Source organism: Pogona vitticeps, chromosome 2 (assembly GCF_051106095.1).
Source record: "Pogona vitticeps strain Pit_001003342236 chromosome 2, PviZW2.1, whole genome shotgun sequence".
Taxonomy (NCBI): domain Eukaryota; kingdom Metazoa; phylum Chordata; class Lepidosauria; order Squamata; family Agamidae; genus Pogona; species Pogona vitticeps.
Genome location: NC_135784.1, coordinates 186,979,680 through 186,996,088, shown reverse-complemented (window position 1 = coordinate 186,996,088; position 16,409 = coordinate 186,979,680). Strand labels below are relative to the sequence as shown.

At 38.9% G+C, this 16,409-nt stretch overlaps 1 protein-coding gene across 21 annotated transcripts in view; it reads left to right on the top strand.

Annotated features, from left to right (window-relative positions):
- The window catches only part of RIMKLB (ribosomal modification protein rimK like family member B), an 86,951-nt gene that overhangs the window by 61,342 nt on the left and 9,200 nt on the right, over positions 1–16,409 (top strand). For 10 of the 21 annotated variants that reach the window (XM_020777328.3, XM_020777329.3, XM_078386679.1 and 7 more), the window contains 2 exons: positions 182–385; positions 1,602–3,679. In XM_020777328.3, the coding sequence (XP_020632987.1) occupies positions 182–385; positions 1,602–2,065 (668 nt within the window). In that variant the 3' untranslated portion in view covers positions 2,066–3,679. Of the gene's footprint in view, positions 1–181; positions 386–1,601; positions 3,680–4,417; positions 4,911–5,317; positions 5,806–6,195; positions 6,370–6,691; positions 6,735–8,567; positions 8,766–10,295; positions 10,464–16,409 lie in introns of those variants that run through there. The other 11 variants (XR_013542346.1, XR_002298942.3, XR_012084156.2 and 8 more) reach the window with 10 other exon arrangements.

Genomic DNA, 16,409 nt, shown 5'->3' with positions numbered 1-16,409 from the left:
CACTGAATGTGCAGAGTGCTTTGCACATTTTTATTTGTATTTATTCATATACCAGTGTTGCCAGGATGGCCTTTATAGCATTAAGAATGAAGCAGTATAGACATACTTTCTTTTCTCCCTTTAGAAGTACACAGAAAAAAAAACCTAAGTCCTTTTCATCTTGTATTCTCTCTTGATGCAGGTAAAGCTGTATTTCTGGCACGAGACAAGCATCATTTGGCAGACTTGAGCCACCTAATTCGTCATGAGGCCCCTTATCTGTTCCAAAAATATGTCCAAGAGTCCCATGGCAAAGATGTGCGAGTCATCGTGGTAGGAGGCCGTGTAGTGGGTACTATGCTACGTTGCTCAACAGATGGTAGAATGCAAAGCAATTGCTCACTTGGTAAGAATGGTGCTGTGTACACTCTTGGCTGGATGTAATACGCACAAAGGAAGATTTTAACCCCTAAAGTGTTTCATTCAAAGAAGTGTTATAAATAAATTGGGTGTCAGACAGAGCAATAAAATTATGATTTTATAATTGAAGATATGACCTACTTTGAAAGAAATGGAGATACAGTAACTGTTAGGATACAGTATTAGTTGCTGTCAGTTTAAATGGCTATATTTAGTCATAGAAAAGAATAAAAGTGTAGCTAATGTTTATGCAGTCATTTTATACAGCTGATGCAAACCTCTATGTCGCTTGTTTGTGGGTAGTGGTAATAGGCTACATAATCATTCATTACACCTAGAAACTTAGGCATTTTAGAAGATCCATATTAAAACCAACTTTGTCCTTTTCTGTTGTCTTTTCCTCTGTCATTCACTTGTTTGATGGATCTTATATCAAGAACTAACATATATGCATTGGTTTTGATGATTCCCTCATTCTTCGTCTAAGCCTATTTTGTTTCATTTCCTCGTTTGCTTTGTTTCTCAAATGCAAGAAATGCTGAATGAAATGCCTATAAACTATCATCTGCCTATGGATCTAAGTGTATTATTGTCAGAACTACTTTCAGTGTTACTGAAAAGTGGTATACACATAAGCTATAGGACCTGAAAACACCACCTCCATATTTACGACTTGCAACATAAACATGTTCAACTGTCAGGAATATCATGGTACAGTGATCTTGCTCGGCTGGAGAGCTGGCTAATTGTTTTGCAATTACTATACTAAACTATTGTTCAAACTTCAATTTTAAAAGAATATTCATTTTCAGGGCTATTTTGTATGCACACACCTTAATTATGTTAACATTCTGTACAAACAGAATTTCACATTTTAACGCACAAATTCATTGAAATCAACAGCAGTCTCTGTTTATTGTATACTTTCCCCCACGCAATTTTTCTATATCCTCGTTGAGCACAAGACTCATTTCTTTATCATTCACACCTGCCCTATTTTTTGGATATAGACTCCCCCAGACTTTTCCTAGTGGCTTGCACCAGTGCTACAAATTTATTCATTATTGAGACCCCACAGTGTTGTCTATCTAGCCCAAGGATTTTTAGATCTGCCTTAGCTCAGGAAGAGTATTTCCTCCACTTTTCAACAGCTGAACGGGAACAAAATTGCATCCTAAAACCTGTCTTCTTTGTTTTGCCAGGTGGCATAGGAATGATGTGCTCATTGAGTGAACAAGGCAAGCAGCTGGCAATTCAAGTGTCTAATATCTTGGGGATGGATGTGTGTGGCATCGACCTCCTGATGAAGGATGATGGCTCGTTCTACGTCTGTGAGGCCAATGCAAATGTAGGTTTCATTGCCTTTGACAAGGCTTGTAATATAGATGTAGCTGGTATCATAGCGGATTATGCCGCTTCCCTTCTTCCACCCGGTCGCTTGACACGACGCATGTCTTTGCTCTCTGTGGTGTCCACGGCTAGTGAGACAAGTGAGCCAGAGCTGGGCCCTCCAGCTAGTGCCACTGTCGACAATATGAGTGCCAGCTCCAGCTCTGTCGACAGTGACCCTGAAACCACAGAGAGAGAGTTGCTCACCAAGCTCCCGGGGGGTATATTTAACATGAACCAGCTAATAGCCAATGAGATTAAGCTCCTGGTGGAGTGATGCCACATGTAAATAAATATGACCAACTTTCTTGTACTTTTTTTAAAAAAAACAACATGTAGTGCTGTTTATCCAAAGCAGCTTATGGAGGTGAGGTGAGGGTTTTAGCCGGGGAATCAAAATCAAACAAGCATGTTCTGTGAATGCTGCTTTTGCTACTTATTACTCTTGCAGAACATACCTTTAGTTGATACTGTTGATTTCCATTTGGTAATGGCCTGTTAAAAGACTGCATTTGTGTGGAGAGAATGGGAAGGGGCAATTCTTATTTCTATTAGGGATGCCATTGTGATTTTTAAACTCACTGCAGAGCATGTGTGTTCATAGGGAAATGTTTGGCTTCATTTATAATTTGAAATTTGGATGTTAACTCTCCAAAAACACTTGTGAATTTGTGTATTTTCAACCGTCCCCTCACCTCAATGGAGCTCAGTTCTCTTAGTTTTTTTATACCCTTTGTTTTATGTCTCACGGGAGTTGAGAGATGTTATGGCAGCCAATTTTTTTATTATTTCAGGGGTTCTAAATATCAACATTTCACATCTAACATCAATAGGATCTGTAAACATGCATCCCTGACAACCAGCCCTTAGCCTCATAAATTCTGGCCCTTAGGCATTTTAACAGGGTGCACCATTTATTAGTTCAGCATGAACTTTTAAAACAATCCCGAGACTTGTGACCATTTCAGTATTAAAAGATAAGTTTGTCACCATATACTTATATTCAAAACAAAAATGACTTTGCTTGGGAGAAAGGTTCTAATGTGGGGATTTTAGTAGTAATTTTAAGTCCTGGGTTGGGAAGGGATGGAGAAGGATATGTATACATTTCCATCTGGTCCATTGATGGCGGAAGTGGCAAGGCTTTGATCTTTTTATAATTTGTTAGTTTTTCTGCGCAAAAGGCAAAGATAAACAGCACTGTTAACTTTTGGTGTACAAAATAATGTTTAATCCAATGTGGAACAAAATAACACTAGTTTAAAACAAATGTGCATTGACTTGTATTTCTTAGTGTTCTCGTCCTTTTTGCAATATATATGCTATGTTAATGCTTCATTTTTAATACATGCTTGTCCAACACTTTCTTCTCTATGCCTGAACTTAAATGGTGGCCAGATTTTAAAATAGCCATACTGTTTAACACTACTACTATTTAAGACAAACAGCAACAGCTAAATGCTTTGCCTATTACCTAGAATACTGTGGGAGGGGGTGTGGAGGAGGGCTGAAGTGGTTGCAAATCTCAAAACTACTTTGGATTAAACTTAATATGTTACTACTGTTATTAGTAACTTTTCTATATAGAAGGCCTAAAGTATCCTAACTTTCCTAAGGGTAAATCCTGAAAAGAAATAACAGGTTTTGGTTTTAGGAAACACTTTTCCAGTAAGGCCCAGCCAGAATGGGAATATAATTTAAGGTCACAGATACATGGATCTCAGGCCCTTATGTATATGTCTGTATTTTGCTTTGTTATGTCATTGGTTTTGTCTGTCCAGTTTGTCACTCTTTTTCCCAGAATGCCTGATGATCTCCTCTCCCAACCTCCACCCATCCCTGATACTTCTGGCTGTGCATATGCTTATTAAATTTGATAAAAGAACAAAAACAGCAGCTTTGGGTCTGTTTTAATGGCCTCATTTTCCTCCTCCTCACCCACTTCTCGCTCCTATTTTCTTTAGTGTATATACAAGCATTGAAACTTTAGATATATATACATATACAAACCCTATTACTTGAAAAAAACAAGAACATCTTGGAGTAAAATGTTTATAACAAGAAAATGGTATATGAAGAGTTTTGGGAAGATGAACAGCATATGTATGCAATGGTGCTTTTACCTGGATACTTCAAAGGAGCACATTTGCTCTGCCCTCTGAGATTCAGTGCTTTGTCCCTCTGGCCCATCCTTTCCACTTGGCTGTCTTACCTTAAAACAGATTTAAACACACACAAATTGTGGACACTACTCAGAGAGACATCAGAAGGCAATAAACAAAAAAGTGTTAATCTGCTTTCATGAAGGTTTGATAATGTCTGATTGTACAGTTTTTGATGTTTTTGTTTTGTTTTGTTTTTTCAAAATGTAATAATGGCTTTTTGTAGCATTAAATATTAACATAATTATTAAAATCAAGTAGAAGGTTGACTGTTGGCATTAAGCTGATGAAGCAAAAATCAAATGCCAAGTTTGAAGTGTGAAACACAAGAGTTGTTTAATGTAAAAATGCAACATCAAGTGGTTTTTCTCACTTTTTCAATAAGGACCCTCTACCTGGTAAATATGTGTTATATGATGATACTGGTTCTCCTGAAAATCTACTTGAATTTTTTTATATACTTGCAGCACTGCGCATCATTCAGTAGTATGAGCAAAGCATTAATCCTTTGTTAAATGACAGAACGTTAGAAAATTCACAAGAAGCAAAACAGTACGGAAAAAGAAGCTGGTAATTTCTTGATAGTTCTCATATGGGGCTTCCTTAAACTTCTACATTGCTTGAGCAAAAGAGGTTCTGGCAACAATAATTTCCAGATCTCCCCCCCCCCCCCACCAATTCATAGGTTTAATCTATCACAGTATAAAGCACAGATTTTTTTTAAAAAAATACACAAACAGAACACAAACTACTTTCTTTGCACTGCTACATCTGCTTGTCATTAGATGGTCTTGAACTCATTGTACAGGCATTCGAGAAGACTGGATAATATATGGGAGAAGGAAAGCCTTACACTTCATTTAATCAGAAGCTGACATTTCTTCCAAAACGCTTCACAGGACACACTGTATTTAAGAAACAACAGTTGATTCCTTCCCTTCTGTGCCTGTTGTAGTTACACTAAAGCAAGGCATCTCTGATAGGTAAAAGTGAACTGTTAATAACCAGGATGTGTTTTCTAGGCAGGTTAGTGCTACATGTTGCACTTCCCTATAGAGCATTTCCTTAAATATTCAAAGAGAATCAACGCTGTATATAATAGTTTGAAACGTTATTTCAAGTGAATGGTAATTAAGTTAGCTACGACAGTGTCTGCAATACTGCAATGTACCATTACAATTGACAGAGAGGGGCAGGGTGGTGGTGAAAAATGATGGATTTTGATGTGCTCTGTTTGTGTTTTGTTCCTCTGTGTGTGTGTGTGTGTGTGTCCATATATAGTCAATTTTGAAGATCAGATTGTTGCATTTATACATTTTGTATTCTGTAGAACTTCCAATTGTGTTTATAGCTTTCTGTATTTACAGATCTTTAATGGTTTGATGTATTGATACATTTATAAATCCTCTCATTCTGGAATATTGTGATCATCAAGTAATGCATGATGGAAAGACTTGTGGACTGCATTTCTTGTTGTTTTACATTCAACTTCAAAGCTGTGTGATCATGCCTCAGTGACTTTATGCAGCAAAACTCACACAGAAGATCTGCTAAGAAAAAGGATCTGGATCCACAATCCTTAAAAACAAAAGACACTACTAAAAAGTGCTGCATGGGACACTTACCAGACTCAATAAGTGGAATAAGTTACTTTAAACTTCTAATAAGCTCCCGGTTTAGAAAAAAACAAAGCCCAGTTGGGTTAAGTGTGTAAGGGCTTACCATTTTGTAAGATGTATCAACATGTACAATTCTTTCTCATGGCTCTTTTTGAGAAGATTTATGAGCTATTTGGCTGGTGTGAGACTCACGACCCACTCCTGTTCTCTCTATGGAATTGTAGGTGCTTGGACAGGTAACCTCTGCTGCTACTGTCTCTTTTATTTTTAATTTTTAACTGTCCTAGGAATTTCTAAAGTATTGTAAGATTTATAACAAAATGTTACCATTTCCCATTTGTTTTTCTCTCTCTCTCTTTTATTTTAAATTGTGTCTTTTTGACATTGGAGGGTGATTTCTGGGATGTTCTTATAGTGGCCTAGACCACTGTTGGGAATTTCTGCAGCACTCATATTACACTTTTCAGTTGAATGTCTTTTGTTTGCTTAATACACTGTTGATAAATTGATTTTTTGAGGTGGGAATTTGTGGTTGTTAAAGAAATACTGTTCTGCTATGTCTACTCCTTTTTTCTTATGTTTCTAACAGTTCACACTTTCTTACTGTTCTTTGCAAAACTTTTCAGGAGCCAAAAAAAAGTCACACAATGCAGAGAAAAACTTCCCTTCTCCCCTTTCTGATGGCAAGAAAGAAAGCTTGTGAAAAATCCTTGAGAGGGTTCCTCTCTAAACTTCCCCCCCTTGTGGTTAAAACAGTAAGCGCAGCAGTTTGGTGGCATCCAGTACCGACCTGTTAGCAGGTAACTTTTAGCTCTTTTGATCATCCCATATTTGCTAATGTTGCTTTCCCGAATCCTTTCCCCCATTCTTGAAATTTATTGTTCGGAAAGAATGGGTCTTCTGAAGCATACAAAACTTAGGTATTGATGTGTTGTAAGTGAGATCATCGCAAGGATAAGTTTAAATAATACACACTGTCAGAAAGGAATGATGGGATGGTGTGTAATTCCACGCATTCTACCATCTCCATCTTTCCATGTACCTGTCTCTTTTCTTACCACCATCCCTCCCTGAATGTACATTCTTGGTTTAAGTTTTTAACAGAGCTTTGGTGCTTTCCAGGGGCACAGTCACCACAAAACTAAACGGCATCAGTTAATAACAGGTATGAAAAAATAGGTATAAAAAGATACATATATGCATATGGATATTTTAAAAAATAAGACTTTTAGAAGGTTTGGTCTGGAAGGTTATGGTATTCTTTTGTTAAGAGTGTGAGGTTGTTTATATTGCAAAACTAGCATAGTAATCAGCTCAGTGATTCCAAATTACCAGACAAAGACTCCCATGGAAGTACAAGTGTATGTACTTCTGAACTGCAGTGTTGGATAGAATTTGTAATGTGGAAGAACAGAAATTCCTCCAGTATTGTTTTTTCATACTGTTGCAGCAATACCATCATTTTTCTAAGGTACTGTTGAACTTCACAACTGCTTACTATTTTGTTTTTATACTACTTTGAGAAAGATATTTCTCTGCTATGTTTATGTAATATAACATGTTTTGAAACTAATAATTGGGATATCTTTTAAATAGGACTAAATTTTCTTCTCAGGTATATTAAACTCCAGGTATTGGGGGGTTTTTTTATTATCAGTTTTCCAGATGGTATTGCATTTTATTTTACTGCTTTTCCTTTTTACAATCACTGGTCAAAATGTTGTTGCTGATTTATGGCTGTATAAGGGAAGTGACACATTTTGATGAAGAATTGCTGCTTATTTAGAAGCTGCTGACTGAATTCCTAGGTATGGACTCAGAAATGCAAACAGTATCTTGTTAATGAGTTGCTATTTGCCGCCAAGGCTTTTGCAATTTCCCTTGTGCAAATATAAATCAGTAGTATGATTCTGACCACTAAGTTTTGTCTTTATTCATTTGGCAAGACTTTCCCCCCTTTTATGTATTTTTGTACGTTGGTTGTTGTAGGAAGTTGGTGTGCTTGCCTAGGGTCTAAAGAGAGTTGATTTACAAGTGTTTTGTCTGAGTCACCCCACTTTCTGATTCTCCCCACCCTGGATACAATGGAAAATGGGGCAAAACATGTGCTAGAATTGATGAATGATGGCCCTGTAGGTGCTGGTTCCAAGCCCTTTACTGCTTTTTTTCTTGACTTGCAAATAAATCAAAGAGGAGAAGAATTATACTGCAGACTTCTATTTTTAAATGGGCAATTTAAAGAGGGTTATCCCAGATGAGATCCCCTCAACTGTAATCTTGAATCTTGGAGGAAAGAAAATGTGCCCCCTTTCCCTAAAGGTAGAAATATGTGACCATCTCTGGAGGCATTGTCCTTGCTCTAGATGAGTTAAATGGTCCTTATTGATGTCATAAATACTCATTATTTAGTCCTGCCTATGTGGGGTCATTCCAGGGAAGATAGATATCAAGGGCGGGAGAAGGTATGTGGTGTTAAAGCAGTAGAGAATTAATCTGAACCACATCCAACAAAAGTAAAAGAAATGAATTTTTATTCATCAGCCATTTCCCCCCTCACTCCTCAAAAGGAAAAGGAAATACTTGACATAGCCATAATATTCTGCTGTTCATGAAAAGTTTGTTTTTGCAATGTTGTATCTGGCTCAGTTGTGTGCATTTCAGATCCACAGCTACCAGTGTATTAGAGGAAAGAATTAAATAGCCCATTAGAAGAGAGAGTACTACGGGTACTACAATAGAATCTAGATGAGCTCCCATCTAGTGCTGTTGCATTCTTCTTCCTGTAAAAAATTATGAAGATCACATGGTGGCAGCACATGGTGGCATTTGAATATTCTTTAATTTCTTCTTTATTCATTTAGCCCTGTTAGCAGGGATGGTTTCTAGAAGTGATTGAATTATTACTAAATTCTCTTCTGTCCAATGGTTCTGTAAAGTCAGAGTTTGGAATAAACCTTGGTGCCTTGAAAGGATCCTCATTGTTTGATTTTTCTGCAAGCTCAACAAGAACTTCTCTATATACCCTTGTGCTGCAACAGAGTAATAAAACTGATAGGTGGCAGCAGAAGAAGAAACTAATGCAGATGACACCCGTGAACTGAGCATGCTGTCATTTGGGGAGAGATGGATTCCAAAACATTAGCTGATGTAACGTACAAGGATGAGAGGCAGATTCCCTGACTTGTCACACTGCATGGTGAGTCTGACTCTTGGTCAATTATTATCCATCATAATGGATGTTTTAACTCCACATTTTTTTTACTACCTTGTTTCCCCGAAAATAAGACAGGGCCTTATATTAATTTTTGTTCCAAAAACCCATTAGGGCTTATTTTCAGGATATATTTTATTTTACAATCATGTCATCTTCTGGTTGCTGCACAATGCTGCACAATGGTGGAGGGCGGGGTTTCACTTAACTAGGCCTTATTTTTAGGGTAGGGCTTATATTACGAGCAGCCTGAAAAATCATACTAGGGCTTATTTTCAGGTTAGGGCTTATTTTCGGGGAAATAATAGAATGTTGACTAAAAGCCGTTAGTGAGGGCTGATAACTATGTGTGATATCCTTGCTCCTTAATATATACTCTTTAAGAAATGCTTCATAAATATCCATACCAAACTCTTCTGTGGAATCACTTCATTATTTTGAATATATGTAAAACTTCCAGCAAAACATATGTAGTTTATCATTCAGTCCATTTCAAAGGTGTCTTTTTCTCTAGCATACACTTCTCATGTACATGTTTTGTTATAAATATGAAGATATTTGATCTCACTATACCTCACATTCTCATTGTGCAGTATAACACCATAGAACCATCAGCCCACACTTGCACTCTCATTCACAGAGGGCAGTGCTGTGTGTTGCAAGGTTAGAAATAAAGTTAAGGGGAAAGCCACTTTTAGCAACTGAATAAATCAAGAAGCAAGTGTATTAAAATAAGATTTCCTTTGGCTTTCTTGTTTTTCTTATAGAAATTTACAGTGTCCTTTGAAACTTCCAGCACTGAAACTTAGCTGGAAACCATCTGTAGCTGTGTGAAGAATTGTTACAGGACATGCTTAGATAGCTTCATGCTTCTGGTTGTTAATGCATGACAGTCACATGACAATCTGGCAGTCATGTTCTACAGAAATATTAATCACATTTCTGTAAAATACCATACAGGTGATTTTTTTCCAGAACATATGCTGTTATTTGAAGATTGAGTAATAGTAATTGTCAAGCACTTTAATGACTGCTGTGTTTGAAGGAATAGCTAGATCCATTTAGTAGTTCTGCTTCTGAGAAATACAATTGATAGAAGTAATTAAGTTGTGGTGTCATGTCTTTCAACCTGCCATACATTATACAATTACGACAAGGTGCTGCCTCTGCTGAGTGTTCTTTGCATATCCAAAGTAAATTGTACTAAGATTGGAACTGCATTTGAGAAACAGTGTATCTTCACTTCCTTGTTATTGCCTGCTCTCTTATTGTAGGTTAGGAATTGTATTGAAATTGTATATATGCTTCAAAGCAGTAAAATTCTCATCCATGCATATGTTACATCCACCAGTCACTCTGTCATAAAACCCGAGGCCCACTTTGAGAGAAACAAACAGCTAATTTTTTCTGCAAAGGATATTTGTCTAGTACAGGTATTGGCTAGAATCTTCTTATGGGTTTACATTCATCTGAGTATAATTGCATAAATTGTAATGGTGAATTGCTATTAATTAGACATGGGAGCTTCGTATTCATATCCCAGCAGCTGAACAGGAAGACTTGTCTTCCTGCCTCCTCGCTGGAGCAGTCGGCTGTGGGGAGAGGCGGGACAGCGCCGGCGAGACTACATCTGTGATTGGTGCAATGTCGCTGCTGTTGGACACACGTGCTGCCAGGAGTCTGGTGAGTCAACCAAACTGGTTCTGAGGGCCAGGAATGGATCTCCTTGGCACCCGTGGTGCCGATCTTTGTGTTTGCATCCCCCAGGATACAAATGTGAAGCTCCCATGTCTGCTCTATTGTCAATCACGTGGCTTGGGCAAATGACTAAGAAGGCAAATGGTAAATCATTTGTTAGAGGTAATTTGTAATTTACAGAATTACAATTGCACCATCATAAATCCTCAATAAGACTCTGTTACTATTTTGACCATTATTAAGGAAATAAAAAAATTACAGTACCATTGAAAGTGAAAACAAGTAATAACAATATAATTAGCAGCTGAAAATTTTAATACTGGTTAAATGCAGTACATATACTAAAACAAAAATCAATAAAAATATTTCCATAATTTAATGTTATAAAATCCTGTTTCAAACTTAAACTGCATCTCACCACTAGTATACATGCCACTGATTGAAAAACATTGCTTCTGCTATTAAATGTTTTAAGTTCCTGATGAAGAAACAAAACATTCATCTGAATTCTTGAACCACACTGCACAAATGTGTAGGAGATTTTAGAGATTTTAGTTTTTTTGTACTGCTTTCAGTTATATAGATTCTATTTACAGATTGAGGATGTACAAATCACAGTTTTTCTAAACCTCAGCAAAAAAAATCATTAAAAATATTGTTAGCCTCCAAAATCTTTCACTCCTGCTTGAAAGCCAGATTACTAGCACCTTTCACAAAACTATTTAAAACGTTATATTTTGTGCAAAATATGTTTTTTTGGGCAAAACACTTCCCTGAGTTGTTACAAAAATAGTCCTGAAATGGAAAAAAAATAAACAATAAGTTCTGTGATATTGCCTAGCAGGAGAGTTTACAAAAAATCATTCTGAAAAGAATAAGCAATGGTTTACAATTTTATTCCAAAGACACAAGAATCCTCTTCCCTTCCCTGGTTTCAGGAAGCTTTCATGGTTAATATGAAGTTTTTCCTATTAATTGCCTATTTTAAGGCAGTGCAAATTAAAACATGAGCAAGCAAAAGAGTGAATTTCATGTAGCATTGTTTTAGCATTGTTAAATACTTTGTCATTTCCTTTTTTCCCTCTACAAAATGTCATTCTCCCCCCATCCCACATTTTATAGAATATGACATAACTGTTGTGGGTTTGTTTTAGAATAAAGGAAAGTAAATAGGTAAAACCAGTTTCTTGGTGGCAAATAAAGCCCTTCAGGTATATTAAGAAACTTGTTGCAATGAAGTGCATAGGCAATTGCTGGAATGTAAGTGGAGGAAATACAAGGCAAATTCTATAAAGGCTACAGCTAATTTTAGAACCTACCTTTGAGATAAGTCATTTTTTAAAGTCAGTAATTCATGGTGTCGCCATAAGTCAGAAATGATTTGATGGCATGCATCAACAACAGGTTTTGAGCCAATGACGGAGATAAAAAAATATCTGCCACGTGATTAGCCAGATCTGTTCTGAGTAATCAGATCATTTTCACATAGTGAAGAACTGACAAGTGAGCAGACCAGATTGTGAAACATGTGACCCTGCCATCCCCCTGCCTCTGTCATATAGCACAGATAAGCTTTGAACACTGCTGCCCTCTGGAAACAACTCTTTAATTGTGTGCTTGTTCTGCAGGAAATAGTAGTTAACCTCTCCTGGTGAACTACAGCACACTCACCCATACGTCTTCTCTCCCCTGTGCAACAGAGAGACTTTGAAAATAGCTTCCAGGTCTAGAGTCCCCCCCCCCCAAGCCGTTGTTCTGTGGTTGACTTAGAGCTGATTATTATAGGTGGTAAAGAAAGAGATAGTTGTATGAACAAGTACAGTGGTGCCTTGCTTAACGAGCGCCCCATTTAACGACGAAATCGTATAGCGATGAAGATTTTGTGATCACTTTGCGATTGTCTGAATGGGTTTTTTTCGCTTTGCGATGATCAGTTCCTTGTTTCACTTACCGATCATCGCAAAGCGACGATTTTAAAACAGCTGATTGGCGGTTCCAAAATGGCCACCGGGTTAAAAAAAATGGCCGCCCACTATGTTTAGGGATGGATTCCTCGCTTACCGGTCAGTGAAAATGGCCGCCATATGGAGGATTTCCGCTTAAAGGTAAGTTTTTAGCTCATAGGAATGCATTGAAGGGGTTTCAGTGCATTCCTATGGGCTTTTTAAAATCGCATAGCGACGAAATCGCTTAGCAGCGATTTTTGCTGCACCGATTAACGTCGCTATGCAAGGCACCACTGTATGTGAATCAGGGTATAGGCTTTTTTTAAAATGGAATCACTCTAGGGCCCCCAGGTGGCACCCTGTAGTTGAGGGGGAGGTTGCCCCATCCATAATATACATATAGACAGCAACAAATGAGCCATTGATATCTCACTGAACGACTAGCCAAACAGTTTGTAAGTGAAATTGTCAGGGTCTTTCACTGTGATGGTACCCATGGCATTGTTGTCCATGGACACCTGCCTTGGACCCCTGCCTCTCCTGTTTTTGCATGCATTTTTTTAAAAAATTAAAACCTAGAAGTGGCTTCCTGCAAAGTAAAACTTCTAAAAAGAACAAGGAAAAGGCTGTGTAGGATTACACAAATGTAAAAATGGGTGATACTTTTTATTGGACCACTAAAAATCAAGTCACATTCTTTCATACTCACATCATGCTCACATGCAGAGGCTTCTCAGTTCACTTTTTCTCATGTAATTTTTACTTTTGCAGATGTTGACTGCCTTTGGGCCTTAGTTCACCTTGATTTTGAGAGAAACTTCAGCTTTTACAATGGTTTAGATTATTCCTCCTCACCCCCCCCCCAGTGATATTACTACTTTATTTTACATTTTCCCTTTTGATTTTCTGGATTAATTCTCCTTCACATTCCCCAGAATCTTCAGGAATCTCTCTGGGGCAAATAAAAGACCTCATTTTCAAAGAGGAGCTTGGGTCATGGTAGCTGGGTGGGTGGGTGGATGTGTGTGGGAAGCTGAGTTGGGAGCACATTAGCAGAATAAGGCCTCTTGAATGGTAGTAAGCTCTAGGGTGGGCATACCTTAGAAAGGCACATAATGCCAGGAAGAAGGTTGCTGTCAGGAGATCCAGATGATGGGGACTTTTCCCCCCTCTGTAAGCATGGACTGGACTGGGATACGCCCCAAAAGTATTATGTGCCAGGTTGATGGGAGCTCTTTAGCAGGGTAAAGAGAAGGAAGGTACAACCTCTGCTAGCAATAGGCACTGGCAGGACTGGTTCAATAAATGTAAAGAGAGTAGTAAGGCAGCCCCTACCAACCCTCTCCTTGGTTGATAGGGCTGTCTAGCTGTTACTGTCTTGAGGAAAGCAGAGCAGCCAAAATCCCTCCTAAGCAGTTTTCCCTTCTAAGTGCTACCACTAGGTTGCTGATCTTCCTTCCCTCTGTGTGCAAGTTCTGTTTGGAGCCTTCTCTCATGGGCTTCCTGGCCTCACTTATTCCTCTTTTGCTCACCTCACTTGGTCTCCCAGCCCTGTGGCGTTCCTTGCTGTTCAAGCTGCAGTGACTTGGCACTCATAGGCCACTTAGTCTTGATGATCAGCAGCAATCCCCTCCCCCACACCCATTCATTCCTTTTCTTTCTTTGTCATTGGACCTCCTCTCTCCTTGTCTTGGACACCAACCTCTCCTTCTTGCTTCTCTGGCTTGCTAACTTCCAGTGCTTCTTTCCTCTGCCATTTTTGCTTCCTCTCCATTGCTCATCCTTTCTCCTTCCATTCATCTTCCAGTTCCTCCACTCTCCTGCTGTATGCTCCAGCAGCAGAGTGGGGTTGCTGGTTACTAGTGCTTTCTTTTGCAGTGGTGGTGGCAAATGAGATGGAAGCCTCTGAGCCTCACACATACATGCCACTGAAGCAAAGATACCGATACTCTGCCAATCCAGGCAAAACATGTCAGGCAAAACACATGCACTTCATAACAAAGAAAAACAAGCAAGTTTGCTAATTAATACAGGATGTGGCAAAGGGAGCCTCTCCCTGTGTTTTCTTTGTTTTCTTGTCACCCTGGAATATCCCTGCAGTATACATTTTTCTTTTTCTCGGCAGCTGGACATGCTTCAATACAAAACACTAAGGCTGCAGCTAACCATACATTTATAATTTCCTGCCTTTTAAATCCATGTGGGCCCCAGAGACATTCTTGAAAATAAAGGTGGTATTGGGTGTTAATACAAGAGTGGTCGACCAGACCAGATGGGCGGGATACAAATCAAATAAATAAATAAACTAAATAAGTGGGTGATGCTTTTTATTCAGTCACAAAAAAATCAGACAAACTGCAAGTTTTCTAGGAGAAAAGTCCACTTCTTCAGGCTTACCACAACTCCTATCTGGGAGAGCTGATGTTAGTCCTCTGAGACTGGTCTCAAGTCTCTCTGTAGCATATGCTGTGCAGCAAATGGTCTCCAAAGACTTAGATAAACTCTCACAGACATGTACCACGCTATGCATAAAGGCACTGTTCTAAGACTGAAGAAGTGGAATTTTCTCCAGAAAACATTGCAACCTTGAGTCTGCCTCCTTGTCCCAAGCAACAATTGCTTTTTGCTTTATTGAAGTCCCTAATTTTCCTGTATTCTGGTTGTCTTCCTTACTTTCACCCCTAAAATTTACTTCTGTGTTGGTAGATGTCAAGCTGGGAGAAAAGTGCATTGAACCACTTTTTCTTTATTCCCAAAAGTAAATCATCCCTTGGTCCTGGAGCGCACTGTGTGACCATAGCAGTTTATCAGGGTACATTCTGGGTCTGGAGCCGTTTAAATCATCCATCCTTGTAGACTATCAATACCATTCCATTGTCTTCCAGCTTAACCAGAGCCTTGTTGCCTCAGCAGTCACGTATCTTGTCTTTTTTCCCCCCTCCAGGCTAGGAGAAATCCTCAGCCCTTTTTGCCAACAGGAAATGGTTGATTGTGCTGCTTATGAAACAAACAAAAGATTTCTTCTATGCTGTGCCATAGGCAGGCCATTCCAACATTCAGTAATCCAGTCCATAGGCCATAAATCTGTGGGCCAGGCCAGGCCATACATCTGCAAGCAATTCTGTCCAGTATATTCTTGTACTCTAAAAGTTGAACCTGATTAGCAGAGTTCACATCTAACAAGTCCAACAAGCTGTGAGTTGCACAAGACAATATTGCTGGCCCAGAATGGATCTGGCAAAGGACTGGAGGGGTAAGGTCTCCAGGAATGCCTGGAGGTGGTGTAAGATTGATGGTATCTGTGTCTCTTCTGTAAACAGAAGACACAACTGCACAGTGCAGGTGTGATTAGTGACTCTGGGTGTGGGGCATTTCAACAAATGGCTACAAAATAGTTCTTCACATGCAGGGCACAGAACCTCCAAATACTGTATGTAGTATTTCTTTTGCCTAGAGTTTCTGGCTGAATAGCTCAGTGGTGTAGGTATCTGTTTGCAGAGCCAGGGGTTGGGAGTTGAATTCCCCACTGTGCTTCTTGCAAGTAGAGCCTGTGTGGCCATAGACAAGCTGCACAGTCCCAGGGCACCTCGAAAAGAAGGGAATGGAAAACCCTGAAATGTCTCGCTGTAAGTCAGGATTAATTTAAAAGCACATGATTATGTTATCAGTTATTCCTAAAATTGAATCCCCAGACATTCTTGGACTGCAACTCCCAGAAGCTTTTGCCAGCAGAGCTCGTGGTGAAGACATTGGGGAGTTGCAGTCCAGGAACACTTGGGATATCCACAGTTGGGACCACTGATATTATTATCAATTCTTCAGAAAACATTCGTTTTACAGATGTGGGATATTTTGCTTCTGTACCAATGACTCAGAAAGCCAGGAAATGGCCCAATATTGCTGTAAAATATTGTGCCTACATTGCAAGCAGGAAAAAGGATGCCAAGTTTTACATAGCAACGGGCAGTCTGAATGATGACAACAC